The following is a 13816-nucleotide window of genomic DNA, read 5'->3' as shown; positions in this document are numbered from 1 at the left end:
TAGAGTTCAAGCCCTTGGCTTTTTAGTCTAATTTCCCACGGCTCTGCTCACATGCAGTGCTAACTTAAACTGTTCAGGGTCAACTGCACGCTTTGCAAAGAGGAGCTCAGAGTACTGTTCTCTAGAGGCATGCGGGAATCTGTCTTACCCGGCACAGTAGTTGTCACCGGTTTGACTTGACCAAGCACATTGTTGAGGGAGCTGATAAACTGCTGTTGGACACTGGGAAGGTCAGAGAATTCATTGATGGACTGTGCATAGGTAGGATCATTGGCAATTCTCTGCACCTCTCTGGTCGAATTTCTGGTGCCGACACCAAAAATCAAGATCCCGCCCTGTTTCAAGGCGGAGGCAGGTGTATCTATGTTATCGCTTGACCGTCCTCCACTGAGGAGGATGAGAATCTGAGGGACACCCGCTTGCTTTCTACTCCCCGCAGAGGCAGTGAAGACATTGTCCCTCACGTACTGGAGAGCTGCCCCAGTGTTGAGGGGTCTCCCTCCTCTATGCCTCAGACCTCTGACGGAGTTCAAGATCTCCCCCTTTGTTGTGTAGGTATTCAGATAGAAATTGACCTCTGCGTCTCTACTGTACTGCACCACGGCAACACGGTCTCTGTTTGCATCTATGCTGAATTGCTCCACTAATCTTTGCACGAAGTCACGCATCGCTGGGAAAGTATTTCTAGTGCCATCTGATGCATCCAGCAGGAACACTACGTCCTTTCTGGGTATGGCGTCATCAGCTAGAAAAAGAAAACAGCATCATTAACACCAGGACATTTCAAAACATCTTTAGAACATCACGTTAGTTCACTACCACTTTGACTATCTAAGCTGCGAGTAATCAACAAGGCACAGCCTGTCAGAAAGCTCTTGTGAAGTTCTGCCATGCACATACCGGTCAGAGTCGGAGAAGTTGGAGTGACAGGCATTGCAACATCCTGGACAGAGGCCAGCAGCTGCTCTTGGACTTTTGGAAGCTCACTGAAGTCGGACACGGTCAGAGTATAATTGGGGTCGGATGAAATTCTCTGCAATTCTCTGCTATCAGAGCCCCTCGATCCTATTCCAAAGGTCAAAACGCCAAGCTCTTTCAGAGAGGAGGCTGCTGCATCGACACTGTCAGATGACCTTCCCCCGCTAAACAAAACCAGTATCTGCGGCACACCCTCCAGCCGCCTGCTGCCAGAGGTGGCAGTAAAGACACTCTCTCTGACGTACTGGAGAGCTGCCCCCATGTTGAGGGGTCTGCCTCCTTTGTGTCTCAGGCCTCTGACACGGTCAAGAACATCTTCCTTTGTCGTGTAGCTGTTCAGATAGAAATGGACCTCAGCGTCTCTACTATACTGCACCACAGAAACACGGTCTCTGTTGGCCTCTATGTTGAATTTCTCCACTACTCTTTGCACGAAGTCACGCATAGCTGGGAAAGAATTCCTAGTGCCATCTGAACCGTCCAGAAGAAAGACTACGTCCCTTCTGGGTGTGGTGTAAACAGCTAGGAGGGGGGGAAACAGCATCATTAACGGCAAGAAATATCAATAACGTTCATTATACTTCAGAATGTCATATCAGTTCACCCCCTCAATAACAGTCCAAGCTCTGGCTAACATTCCCACTGCACAAAATTTTTTTTTTTAAGAAAACAAAGGGAAAAGAAAAAAGAGAGGGCATTAAGTAGAAAGCCGAGACACAGTGTACTATGACGTTCTGCCATGCACATACCGGTGACAGCTGGTGATGTTGGAGTGATGGGAATTGCAACAGCCTTGACAGAGGCCAGCAGCTGCTCTTGGACTTTTGGAAGCTCACTGAAGTCGGACAGGGTCAGGGCATAATTGGGGTCAGATGAAATTCTCTGCAATTCTCTGCTATCAGAGCCCCTCGATCCTATTCCAAAGGTCAAAACTCCAAGCTCTTTCAGAGAGGAGGCTGCTGCATCAACACTGTCAGATGACCTTCCCCCGCTAAACAAAACCAGTATCTGCGGCACACCCTCCAGCCGCCTGCTGCCAGAGGTGGCAGTAAAGACACTCTCTCTGACGTACTGGAGAGCTGCCCCCATGTTGAGGGGTCTGCCTCCTTTGTGTCTCAGGCCTCTGACACGGTCAAGAACATCTTCCTTTGTCGTGTAGCTGTTCAGATAGAAATGGACCTCAGCGTCTCTACTGTACTGCACCACAGAAACACGGTCTCTGTTGGCCTCTATGTTGAATTTCTCCACTACTCTTTGCACGAAGTCACGCATAGCTGGGAAAGAATTCCTAGTGCCATCTGAACCGTCCAGAAGAAAGACTACGTCCCTTCTGGGTGTGGTGTAAACAGCTAGGAGGGGGGGAAACAGCAGCATTAACGGCAAGAAATATCAATAACGTTCATTATACTTCAGAATGTCATATCAGTTCACCCCCTCAATAACAGTCCAAGCTCTGGCTAACATTCCCACTGCACAAAAAATTTTTTTTTAAGAAAACAAAGGGAAAAGAAAAAGGGAGGGCATTAAGTAGAAAGCCGAGACACAGTGTACTATGACGTTCTGCCATGCACATACCGGTGACAGCTGGTGATGTTGGAGTGATGGGAATTGCAACAGCCTTGACAGAGGCCAGCAGCTGCTCTTGGACTTTTGGAAGCTCACTGAAGTCGGACAGGGTCAGGGCATAATTGGGGTCAGATGAAATTCTCTGCAATTCTCTGCTATCAGAGCCCCTCGATCCTATTCCAAAGGTCAAAACTCCAAGCTCTTTCAGAGAGGAGGCTGCTGCATCAACACTGTCAGATGACCTTCCCCCGCTAAACAAAACCAGTATCTGTGGCACACCCTCCAGCCGCCTGCTGCCAGAGGTGGCAGTAAAGACACTGTCTCTGACGTACTGGAGAGCTGCCCCCATGTTGAGGGGTCTGCCTCCTTTGTGTCTCAGGCCTCTGACACGGTCAAGAACTTCTTCCTTTGTCGTGTAGCTCTTCAGATAGAAATGGACCTCAGCGTCTCTACTGTACTGCACCACAGAAACACGGTCTCTGTTGGCCTCTATGTTGAATTTCTCCACTACTCTTTGCACGAAGTCACACATAGCTGGGAAAGAATTCCTCGTGCCATCTGAACCGTCCAGAAGAAAGACTACGTCCCTTCTGGGTGTGGTGTAAACAGCTAGGAGGGGGGGAAACAGCATAATTAACGGCAAGAAATATCAATAACGTTCATTATACTTCAGAATGTCATATCAGTTCACCCCCTCAATAACAGTCCAAGCTCTGGGTAACATTCCCACTGCACAAAAAATTTTTTTTTAAGAAAACAAAGGGAAAAGAAAAAAGGGAGGGCATTAAGTAGAAAGCAGAGACACAGTGTACTATGACGTTCTGCCATGCACATACCGGTGACAGCTGGTGATGTTGGAGTGATGGGAATTGCAACAGCCTTGACAGAGGCCAGCAGCTGCTCTTGGACATTTGGAAGCTCACTGAAGTCGGACACGGTCAGGGCATAATTGGGGTCAGATGAAATTCTCTGCAATTCTCTGCTATCAGAGCCCCTCGATCCTATTCCAAAGGTCAAAACTCCAAGCTCTTTCAGAGAGGAGGCTGCTGCATCAACACTGTCAGATGACCTTCCCCCACTAAGCAAAACCAGTATCTGCGGCACACCGTCCAGTCGCCTGCTGCCAGAGGTGGCAGTAAAGACATTGTCTCTGACGTACTGGAGACTGGCCCCCGTGTAGAGGGGTCTGCCTCCTTTGTGCCTCAGACCTCTGACACTGTCAAGAATGTCTTCCTTTGTCGTGTACGTGTTAAGATAGAAATGGACCTCTGTGTCTCCACTGTACTGGACCACAGAAACGTGGTCTCTGTTCTCATCTATGTCCAATCTCTCCACCATTCTTTGCACAAACTCTTTCATTGCTGGGAACCCATTCCTAGTGCCATCCGATCCATCCAGCACGAAGACAACATCTCTCCTCTGCCTACGGCCCTCAGCTAAGAAATAACAGTCACACGTAAGATGGGCACATTGTAAGGAAAAAAATAACGGAATAGGGGAAAACAGCATATTGCATTACATAGTAGATGCTTTGCAATTAATCGTGCTTTCTGTGTTTTTTTGATATCATCTCACCTCCCGCAAAGATTTACGACTCAGGAAGAAATCATTTTCCTTCTCTAACTAACTAGAACTACAGGTAAAGCACACCTCACTACAACATTAAAAGCTGTGAGGAAGTAGAAGAAGCATGTTTATTTCTTTCTTACCTATCGTCGTGGTAGTGGTAGACGTGACATCTACAAATACTGTGTCAATGTTGCTGAACAGCTGCTGTTGGACACTTGGAAGGTCAGCAAAATCACTTACTGAGAGTGCATAACTAGGCTCAAGGGAGATCCTCTGGAGTTCGCTGCTGTCTGAGCTCCTTGACCCTATCCCAAAGATAAGCACTCCCAGCTCCTTCAGGGATGAGGCCGGAGTATCAACATTATCAAATGACCTTCCACCACTCAGCAGAATCAGTAACTGGGGCACACCTTCTACACGTCTGCTTCCAAAGGAGGCAGTGAATATATTGTCCCTCACGTACAGCAAAGCTGCCCCTGTGTTGAGGGGTCTCCCTCCTTTGTGCCTCAGACCCCTGACTGTGTCAAGAATGTCCTCCTTTCTTGAGTATGTGTTAAGATAGAAATGGGCCTCTGGATCTCTGCTGTACTGGACCATGGACACGCGGTCTCTGTTCTCAGACACATTCAGTCTTCCCACCATCCTTTCAACAAAGTCGCGCATCGCAGGGAAAGAGCTCCTAGTGCCATCCGAACCATCCAGCAGGAACACCACATCCCTCTTTCGCTCAGCTAAGGATAATGAAATGGAACACAGAGTCACGTGAGCACTTGGCATCTGATATTATCTGTAGGTGTATGCATGCTCTAGCTGGTTACAGCAAATGGGAAAAGACTCTCCCGCCCTTTAAGTTATTTTACAACCAATCCGATGGCCAAATGTTAGTCCCATCTGCTAAAATAATACCTCATTTTGGTCAAAGTAAAGCTGCCTAAATTTAATGAATGCGAAGCAGTGAAATAAGGTCTAAATTTAAAGGTTATATTGGTCAAAAGACAAAAACTTTGCCTAAAGCAAGCTAACGAGTGAATGAACAAACACTTTAAAATCTATGAATGTCTAGTCTAGAGTTCAAGCCCTTGGCTTTTTAGTCTAATTTCCCACGGCTCTGCTCACATGCAGTGCTAACTTAAACTGTTCAGGGTCAACTGCACGCTTTGCAAAGAGGAGTTTAGAGTACTGTTTTCTAGAGGCATGCTGGAATCTGTCTTACCCGGCACAGTAGTTGTCACCGGCTTGACTTGACCAAGCACATTGTTGAGGGAGCTGATAAACTGCTGTTGGACACTGGGAAGGTCAGAGAATTCATTGATGGACTGTGCATAGGTAGGATCATTGGCAATTCTCTGCACCTCTCTGCTGGAATTTCTGGTGCCGACACCAAAAATCAAGATCCCTCGCTGTTTCAAGGCGGAAGCAGGTGTATCTATGTTATCACTTGACCGTCCTCCACTGAGGAGGATGAGAATCTGAGGGACACCCGCTTGCTTTCTACTCCCCGCAGAGGCGGTGAAGACATTGTCCCTCACGTACTGGAGAGCTGCCCCAGTGTTGAGGGGTCTCCCTCCTCTATGCCTCAGACCTCTGACAGAGTTCAAGATCTCCCCCTTTGTTGTGTAGGTATTCAGATAGAAATTGACCTCTGCGTCTCTACTGTACTGCACCACGGCAACACGGTCTCTGTTTGCATCTATGCTGAATTGCTCCACTAATCTTTGCACGAAGTCACGCATCACTGGGAAAGTATTTCTAGTGCCATCTGATGCGTCCAGCAGGAACACTACGTCCTTTCTGGGTATGGCGTCATCAGCTAGGAAAAGAAAACAGCATCATTAACACCAGGACATTTCAAAACATCTTTAGAACATCACGTTAGTTCACTATTCCTTTGACTATCTAAGCTGCGAGTAATCAACAAGGCACAGCCTGTCAGAAAGCTCTTGTGAAGTTCTGCCATGCACATACCGGTCAGAGTCGGAGAAGTTGGAGTGACAGGCATTGCAACATCCTGGACAGAGGCCAGCAGCTGCTCTTGGACTTTTGGAAGCTCACTGAAGTCGGACACGGTCAGAGCATAATTGGGGTTGGATGAAATTCTCTGCAATTCTCTGCTATCAGAGCCCCTCGATCCTATTCCAAAGGTCAAAACGCCAAGCTCTTTCAGAGAGGAGGCTGCTACATCGACACTGTCAGATGACCTTCCCCCGCTAAACAAAACCAGTATCTGCGGCACACCCTCCAGCCGCCTGCTGCCAGAGGTGGCAGTAAAGACACTGTCTCTGACGTACTGAAGAGCTGCCCCCATGTTGAGGGGTCTGCCTCCTTTGTGTCTCAGGCCTCTGACACGGTCAAGAACGTCTTCCTTTGTCGTGTAGCTGTTCAGATAGAAATGGACCTCAGCGTCTCTACTGTACTGCACCACAGAAACACGGTCTCTCTTGGCCTCTATGTTGAATTTCTCCACTACTCTTTGCACGAAGTCACGCATAGCTGGGAAAGAATTCCTAGTGCCATCTGAACCGTCCAGAAGAAAGACTACGTCCCTTCTGGGTGTGGTGTAAACAGCTAGGAGGGGGGGATACAGCATCATTAACGGCAAGAAATATCAATAACGTTCGTTAAACTTCAGAATGTCATATCAGTTCACCCCCTCAATAACAGTCCAAGCTCTGGCTAACATTCCCACTGCACAAAAACATTTTTTAAGAAAACAAAGGGAAAAGTAAAAAGGGAGGGCATTAAGTAGAAAGCCGAGACACAGTGTACTATGGCGTTCTGCCATGCACATACCGGTGACAGCTGGTGATGTTGGAGTGATGGGAATTGCAACAGCCTTGACAGAGGCCAGCAGCTGCTCTTGGACTTTTGGAAGCTCACTGAAGTCGGACACGGTCAGGGCATAATTGGGGTCAGATGAAATTCTCTGCAATTCTCTGCTATCAGAGCCCCTCGATCCTATTCCAAAGGTCAAAACTCCAAGCTCTTTCAGAGAGGAGGCTGCTGCATCAACACTGTCAGATGACCTTCCCCCACTAAGCAAAACCAGTATCTGCGGCACACCATCCAGTCGCCTGCTGCCAGAGGTGGCAGTAAAGACATTGTCTCTGACGTACTGGAGACTGGCCCCCGTGTAGAGGGGTCTGCCTCCTTTGTGCCTCAGACCTCTGACACTGTCAAGAATGTCTTCCTTTGTCGTGTAGCTGTTAAGATAGAAATGGACCTCTGTGTCTCCACTGTACTGGACCACAGAAACGCGGTCTCTGTTCTCATCTATGTTCAATCTCTCCACCATTCTTTGCACAAACTCTTTCATTGCTGGGAACCCATTCCTAGTGCCATCCGATCCATCCAGCAGGAAGACAACATCTCTCCTCTGCCTACGGCCCTCAGCTAAGAAATAACAGTCACACGTAGGATGGGGACATTGTAAGGAAAAAAATAACGGAATAGGGGAAAATAGCATATTACATTACATAGTAGATGCTTTGCAATTAATCGTGCTTTCTGTGTTTTTTTGATATCAACTCACCTCCCACAAAGATTTAAGACTCAGGAAGAAATCATTTTCCTTCTCTAACTAAGTAGAACTACAGGTAAAGCTTTAAAAGCTTTGAGGAAGTAGAAGAAGCATGTTTATTTCTTTCTTACCTATCGTCGTGGTAGTGGTAGACATGACCTCTACAAATACTGTGTCAATGTTGCTGAACAGCTGCTGTTGGACACTTGGAAGGTCAGCAAAATCACTTACTGAGAGTGCATAACTAGGCTCATGGGAGATCCTCTGGAGTTCGCTGCTGTCTGAGCTCCTTGACCCTATCCCAAAGATAAGCACTCCCAGCTCCTTCAGGGATGAGGCCGGTTTATCAACATTATCAAATGACCTTCCACCACTCAGCAGAATCAGTAACTGGGGCACACCTTCTACACGTCTGCATCCAGAGGAGGCAGTGAATATATTGTCCCTCACGTACTGCAAAGCTGCCCCTGTGTTGAGGGGTCTCCCTCCTTTGTGCCTCAGACCCCTGACTGTGTCAAGTATGTCCTCCTTTCTTGAGTATGTGTTAAGATAGAAATGGGCCTCTGGATCTCTGCTGTACTGGACCACGGACACGCGGTCTCTGTTCTCAGACACATTCAGTCTCCCCACCATCCTTTCAACAAAGTCGCGCATCGCAGGGAAAGAGCTCCTAGTGCCATCCGAACCATCCAGCAGGAACACCACATCCCTCTTTCGCTCAGCTAAGGATAATGAAATGGAACACAGAGTCACGTGAGCACTTGGCATCTGATATTTTCTGTAGGTGTATGCATGCTCTAGCTGGCAACAGCAAATGGGAAAAGACTCTCCCGCCCTTTAAGTTATTTTACAACCAATCGATGGCCAAATGTAAGTCCCATCTGCTAAAATAATACCTCGTTTTGGTCAGAGTAAAACTGCCTAAATTTAATGAATGCGAAGCAGTGAAATAAGGTCTAAATTTAAAGGTTATATTGGTCAAAAGACAAAAACTTTGCCTAAAGCAAGCTAACGAGTGAATGAACAAACACTTTAAAATCTATGAATGTCTAGTCTAGAGTTCAAGCCCTTGGCTTTTTAGTCTAATTTCCCATGGCTCTGCTCACATGCAGTGCTAACTTAAACTGTTCAGGGTCAACTGCACGCTTTGCAAAGAGGAGCTCAGAGTACTGTTTTCTAGAGGCATGCGGGAATCTGTCTTACCCGGCACAGTAGTTGTCACCGGCTTGACTTGACCAAGCACATTGTTGAGGGAGCTGATAAACTGCTGTTGGACACTGGGAAGGTCAGAGAATTCATTGATGGACTGTGCATAGGTAGGATCATTGGCAATTCTCTGCACCTCTCTGCTGGAATTTCTGGTGCCGACACCAAAAATCAAGATCCCGCCCTGTTTCAAGGCGAAGGCAGGTGTATCTATGTTATCGCTTGACCGTCCTCCACTGAGGAGGATGAGAATCTGAGGGACACCCGCTTGCTTTCTACTCCCCGCAGAGGCGGTGAAGACATTGTCCCTCACGTACTGGAGAGCTGCCCCAGTGTTGAGGGGTCTCCCTCCTCTATGCCTCAGACCTCTGACAGAGTTCAAGATCTCTCCCTTTGTTGTGTAGGTATTCAGATAGAAATTGACCTCTGCGTCTCTACTGTACTGCACCACGGCAACACGGTCTCTGTTTGCATCTATGCTGAATTGCTCCACTAATCTTTGCACGAAGTCACGCATCGCTGGGAAAGTATTTCTAGTGCCATCTGATGCGTCCAGCAGGAACACTACGTCCTTTCTGGGTATTGCGTCATTAGCTAGGAAAACAAAACAGCATCATTAACACCAGGACATTTCAAAACATCTTTAGAACATCACGTTAGTTCACTACTCCTTTGACTATCTAAGCTGCGAGTAATCAACAAGGCACAGCCTGTCAGAAAGCTCTTGTGAAGTTCTGCCATGCACATACCGGTCAGAGTCGGAGAAGTTGGAGTGACAGGCATTGCAACATCCTGGACAGAGGCCAGCAGCTGCTCTTGGACTTTTGGAAGCTCACTGAAGTCGGACACGGTCAGAGCATAATTGGGGTCGGATGAAATTCTCTGCAATTCTCTGCTATCGGAGCCCCTCGATCCTATTCCAAAGGTCAAAACGCCAAGCTCTTTCAGAGAGGAGGCTGCTGCATCGACACTGTCAGATGACCTTCCCCCGCTAAACAAAACCAGTATCTGCGGCACACCCTCCAGCCGCCTGCTGCCAGAGGTGGCAGTAAAGACACTGTCTCTGACGTACTGGAGAGCTGCCCCCATGTTGAGGGGTCTGCCTCCTTTGTGTCTCAGGCCTCTGACACGGTCAAGAACGTCTTCCTTTGTCGTGTAGCTGTTCAGATAGAAATGGACCTCAGCGTCTCTACTGTACTGCACCACAGAAACACGGTCTCTGTTGGCCTCTATGTTGAATTTCTCCACTACTCTTTGCACAAAGTCACGCATAGCTGGGAAAGAATTCCTAGTGCCATCTGAACCGTCCAGAAGAAAGACTACGTCCCTTCTGGGTGTGGTGTAAGCAGCTAGGAGGGGGGGAAACAGCATCATTAACGGCAAGAAATATCAATAACGTTCATTAAACTTCAGAATGTCATATCAGTTCACCCCCTCAATAACAGTCCAAGCTCTGGCTAACATTCCCACTGCTCAAAAAAATTTTTTTTAAGAAAACAAAAGGAAAAGAAAAAAGGGAGGGCATTAAGTAGAAAGCCGAGACACAGTGTACTATGACGTTCTGCCATGCACATACCGGTGACAGCTGGTGATGTTGGAGTGATGGGAATTGCAACAGCCTTGACAGAGGCCAGCAGCTGCTCTTGGACTTTTGGAAGCTCACTGAAGTCGGACACGGTCAGGGCATAATTGGGGTCAGTTGAAATTCTCTGCAATTCTCTGCTATCAGAGCCCCTCGATCCTATTCCAAAGGTCAAAACTCCAAGCTCTTTCAGAGAGGAGGCTGCTGCATCAACACTGTCAGATGACCTTCCCCCACTAAGCAAAACCAGTATCTGCGGCACACCATCCAGTCGCCTGCTGCCAGAGGTGGCAGTAAAGACATTGTCTCTGACGTACTGGAGACTGGCCCCCGTGTAGAGGGGTCTGCCTCCTTTGTGCCCCAGACCTCTGACACTGTCAAGAATGTCTTCCTTTGTCATGTACGTGTTAAGATAGAAATGGACCTCTGTGTCTCCACTGTACTGGACCACAGAAACGCGGTCTCTGTTCTCATCTATGTCCAATCTCTCCACCATTCTTTGCACAAACTCTTTCATTGCTGGGAACCCATTCCTAGTGCCATCCGATCCATCCAGCAGGAAGACAACATCTCTCCTCTGCCTACGGCCCTCAGCTAAGAAATAACAGTCACATGTAAGATGGGGGACATTGTAAGGAAAAAAATAACGGAATAGGGGAAAACAGCATATTGCATTACATAGTTGATGCTTTGCAAGTAATCGTGCTTTCTGTGTTTTTTCCATATAATCTCACCTCCCGCAAAGATTTACGACTCAGGAAGAAATCATTTTCCTTCTCTAACTAACTAGAACTACAGGTAAAGCACACCTCACTACAACATTAAAAGCTGTGAGGAAGTAGAAGAAGCATGTTTATTTCTTTCTTACCTATCGTCGTGGTAGTGGTAGACGTGACCTCTACAAATATTGTGTCAATGTTGCTGAACAGCTGCTGTTGGACACTTGGAAGATCAGCAAAATCACTTACTGAGAGTGCATAACTAGGCTCATGGGAGATCCTCTGGAGTTCGCTGCTGTCTGAGCTCCTTGACCCTATCCCAAAGATAAGCACTCCCAGCTCCTTCAGGGATGAGGCCGGTGTATCAACATTATCAAATGACCTTCCACCACTCAGCAGAATCAGTAACTGGGGCACACCTTCTTCTACACGTCTGCTTCCAGAGGAGGCAGTGAATATATTGTCCCTCACGTACTGCAAAGCTGCCCCTGTGTTGAGGGGTCTCCCTCCTTTGTGCCTCAGACCCCTGACTGTGTCAAGAATGTCCTCCTTTCTTGAGTATGTGTTAAGGTACAAATGGGCCTCTGGATCTCTGCTGTACTGGACCACGGACACGCGGTCTCTGTTCTCAGACACATTCAGTCTCCCCACCATCCTTTCAACAAAGTCGCGCATCGCAGGGAAAGAGCTCCTAGTGCCATCAGAACCATCCAGCAGGAACACCACATCCCTCTTTCGCTCAGCTAAGGATAATGAAATGGAACACAGAGTCACGTGAGCGCTTGGCATCTGATATTTTCTGTAGGTGTATGCATGCTCTAGCTGGCAACAGCAAATGGGAAAAGACTCTCCCGCCCTTTAAGTTATTTTACAACCAATCCGATGGCCAAATGTTAGTCCCATCTGCTAAAATAATACCTCGTTTTGGTCAAAGTAAAACTGCCTAAATTTAATGAATGCGAAGCAGTGAAATAAGGTCTAAATTTAAAGGTTATATTGGTCAAAAGACAAAAACTTTGCCTAAAGCAAGCTAACGAGTGAATGAACAAACACTTTAAAATCTATGAATGTCTAGTCTAGAGTTCAAGCCCTTGGCTTTTTAGGCTAATTTCCCACGGCTCTGCTCACATGCAGTGCTAACTTAAACTGTTCAGGGTCAACTGCACGCTTTGCAAAGAGGAGCTCAGAGTACTGTTTTCTAGAGGCATGCGGGAATCTGTCTTACCCGGCACAGTAGTTGTCATCGGCTTGACTTGACCAAGCACATTGTTGAGGGAGCTGATAAACTGCTGTTGGACACTGGGAAGGTCAGAGAATTCATTGATGGACTGTGCATATGTAGGATCATTGGCAATCCTTTGCAACTCTCTGCTGGAATTTCTGGTGCCGACACCAAAAATCAAGATCCCTCCCTGTTTCAAGACGGAGGCAGGTGTATCTATGTTATCACTTGACCGTCCTCCACTGAGGAGGATGAGAATCTGAGGGACACCCGCTTGCTTTCTACTCCCCGCAGAGGCGGTGAAGACATTGTCCCTCACGTACTGGAGAGCTGCCCCAGTGTTGAGGGGTCTCCCTCCTCTATGCCTCAGACCTCTGACAGAGTTCAAGATCTCCCCCTTTGTTGTGTAGGTATTCAGATAGAAATTGACCTCTGCGTCTCTACTGTACTGCACCACGGCAACACGGTCTCTGTTTGCATCTATGCTGAATTGCTCCACTAATCTTTGCACGAAGTCACGCATCGCTGGGAAAGTATTTCTAGTGCCATCTGATGCGTCCAGCAGGAACACTACGTCCTTTCTGGGTATGGCGTCATCAGCTAGGAAAACAAAACAGCATCATTAACACCAGGACATTTCAAAACATCTTTAGAACATCACGTTAGTTCACTACTCCTTTGACTATCTAAGCTGCGAGTAATCAACAAGGCACAGCCTGTCAGAAAGCTCTTGTGAAGTTCTGCCATGCACATACCGGTCAGAGTCAGAGAAGTTGGAGTGACAGGCATTGCAACATCCTGGACAGAGGCCAGCAGCTGCTCTTGGACTTTTGGAAGCTCACTGAAGTCGGACACGGTCAGAGCATAATTGGGGTTGGATGAAATTCTCTGCAATTCTCTGCTATTAGAGCCCCTCGATCCTATTCCAAAGGTCAAAACGCCAAGCTCTTTCAGAGAGGAGGCTGCTACATCGACACTGTCAGATGACCTTCCCCCGCTAAACAAAACCAGTATCTGCGGCACACCCTCCAGCCGCCTGCTGCCAGAGGTGGCAGTAAAGACACTGTCTCTGACGTACTGGAGAGCTGCCCCCATGTTGAGGGGTCTGCCTCCTTTGTGTCTCAGGCCTCTGACAAGCTCAAGAACGTCTTCCTTTGTCGTGTAGCTGTTCAGATAGAAATGGACCTCAGCGTCTCTACTGTACTGCACCACAGAAACACGGTCTCTCTTGGCCTCTATGTTGAATTTCTCCACTACTCTTTGCACGAAGTCACGCATAGCTGGGAAAGAATTCCTAGTGCCATCTGAACCGTCCAGAAGAAAGACTACGTCCCTTCTGGGTGTGGTGTAAACAGCTAGGAGGGGGGGATACAGCATCATTAACGGCAAGAAATATCAATAACGTTCGTTAAACTTCAGAATATCATATCAGTTCACCCCCTCAATAACAGTCCAAG

The 13816-nt window shown here is 47.5% G+C and overlaps 1 protein-coding gene across 1 annotated transcript in view; it reads right to left on the bottom strand.

Moving 5' to 3' along the window:
- col6a3 (collagen, type VI, alpha 3) overlaps positions 1-13816 on the bottom strand; it is a 44702-nt gene that overhangs the window by 25783 nt on the left and 5103 nt on the right. The window contains exons 7-22 of the mRNA XM_059500790.1: positions 13115-13714; positions 12363-12959; positions 11287-11880; positions 10413-11012; positions 9586-10185; positions 8834-9430; positions 7762-8352; positions 6904-7503; positions 6079-6678; positions 5327-5923; positions 4254-4844; positions 3381-3980; positions 2554-3153; positions 1728-2327; positions 901-1500; positions 149-745 (exon numbers count right to left, since the gene is read on the bottom strand). Of these exons, the coding sequence (XP_059356773.1) occupies positions 149-745; positions 901-1500; positions 1728-2327; positions 2554-3153; positions 3381-3980; positions 4254-4844; positions 5327-5923; positions 6079-6678; positions 6904-7503; positions 7762-8352; positions 8834-9430; positions 9586-10185; positions 10413-11012; positions 11287-11880; positions 12363-12959; positions 13115-13714 (9564 nt within the window). The remainder of the gene's footprint in view (positions 1-148; positions 746-900; positions 1501-1727; positions 2328-2553; positions 3154-3380; positions 3981-4253; positions 4845-5326; positions 5924-6078; positions 6679-6903; positions 7504-7761; positions 8353-8833; positions 9431-9585; positions 10186-10412; positions 11013-11286; positions 11881-12362; positions 12960-13114; positions 13715-13816) is intronic.

The sequence above is a fragment of the Carassius carassius genome, chromosome 19 (assembly GCF_963082965.1).
Source record: "Carassius carassius chromosome 19, fCarCar2.1, whole genome shotgun sequence".
NCBI classification, from domain to species: domain Eukaryota; kingdom Metazoa; phylum Chordata; class Actinopteri; order Cypriniformes; family Cyprinidae; genus Carassius; species Carassius carassius.
This window is presented reverse-complemented; position numbering and strand designations above follow the sequence as displayed.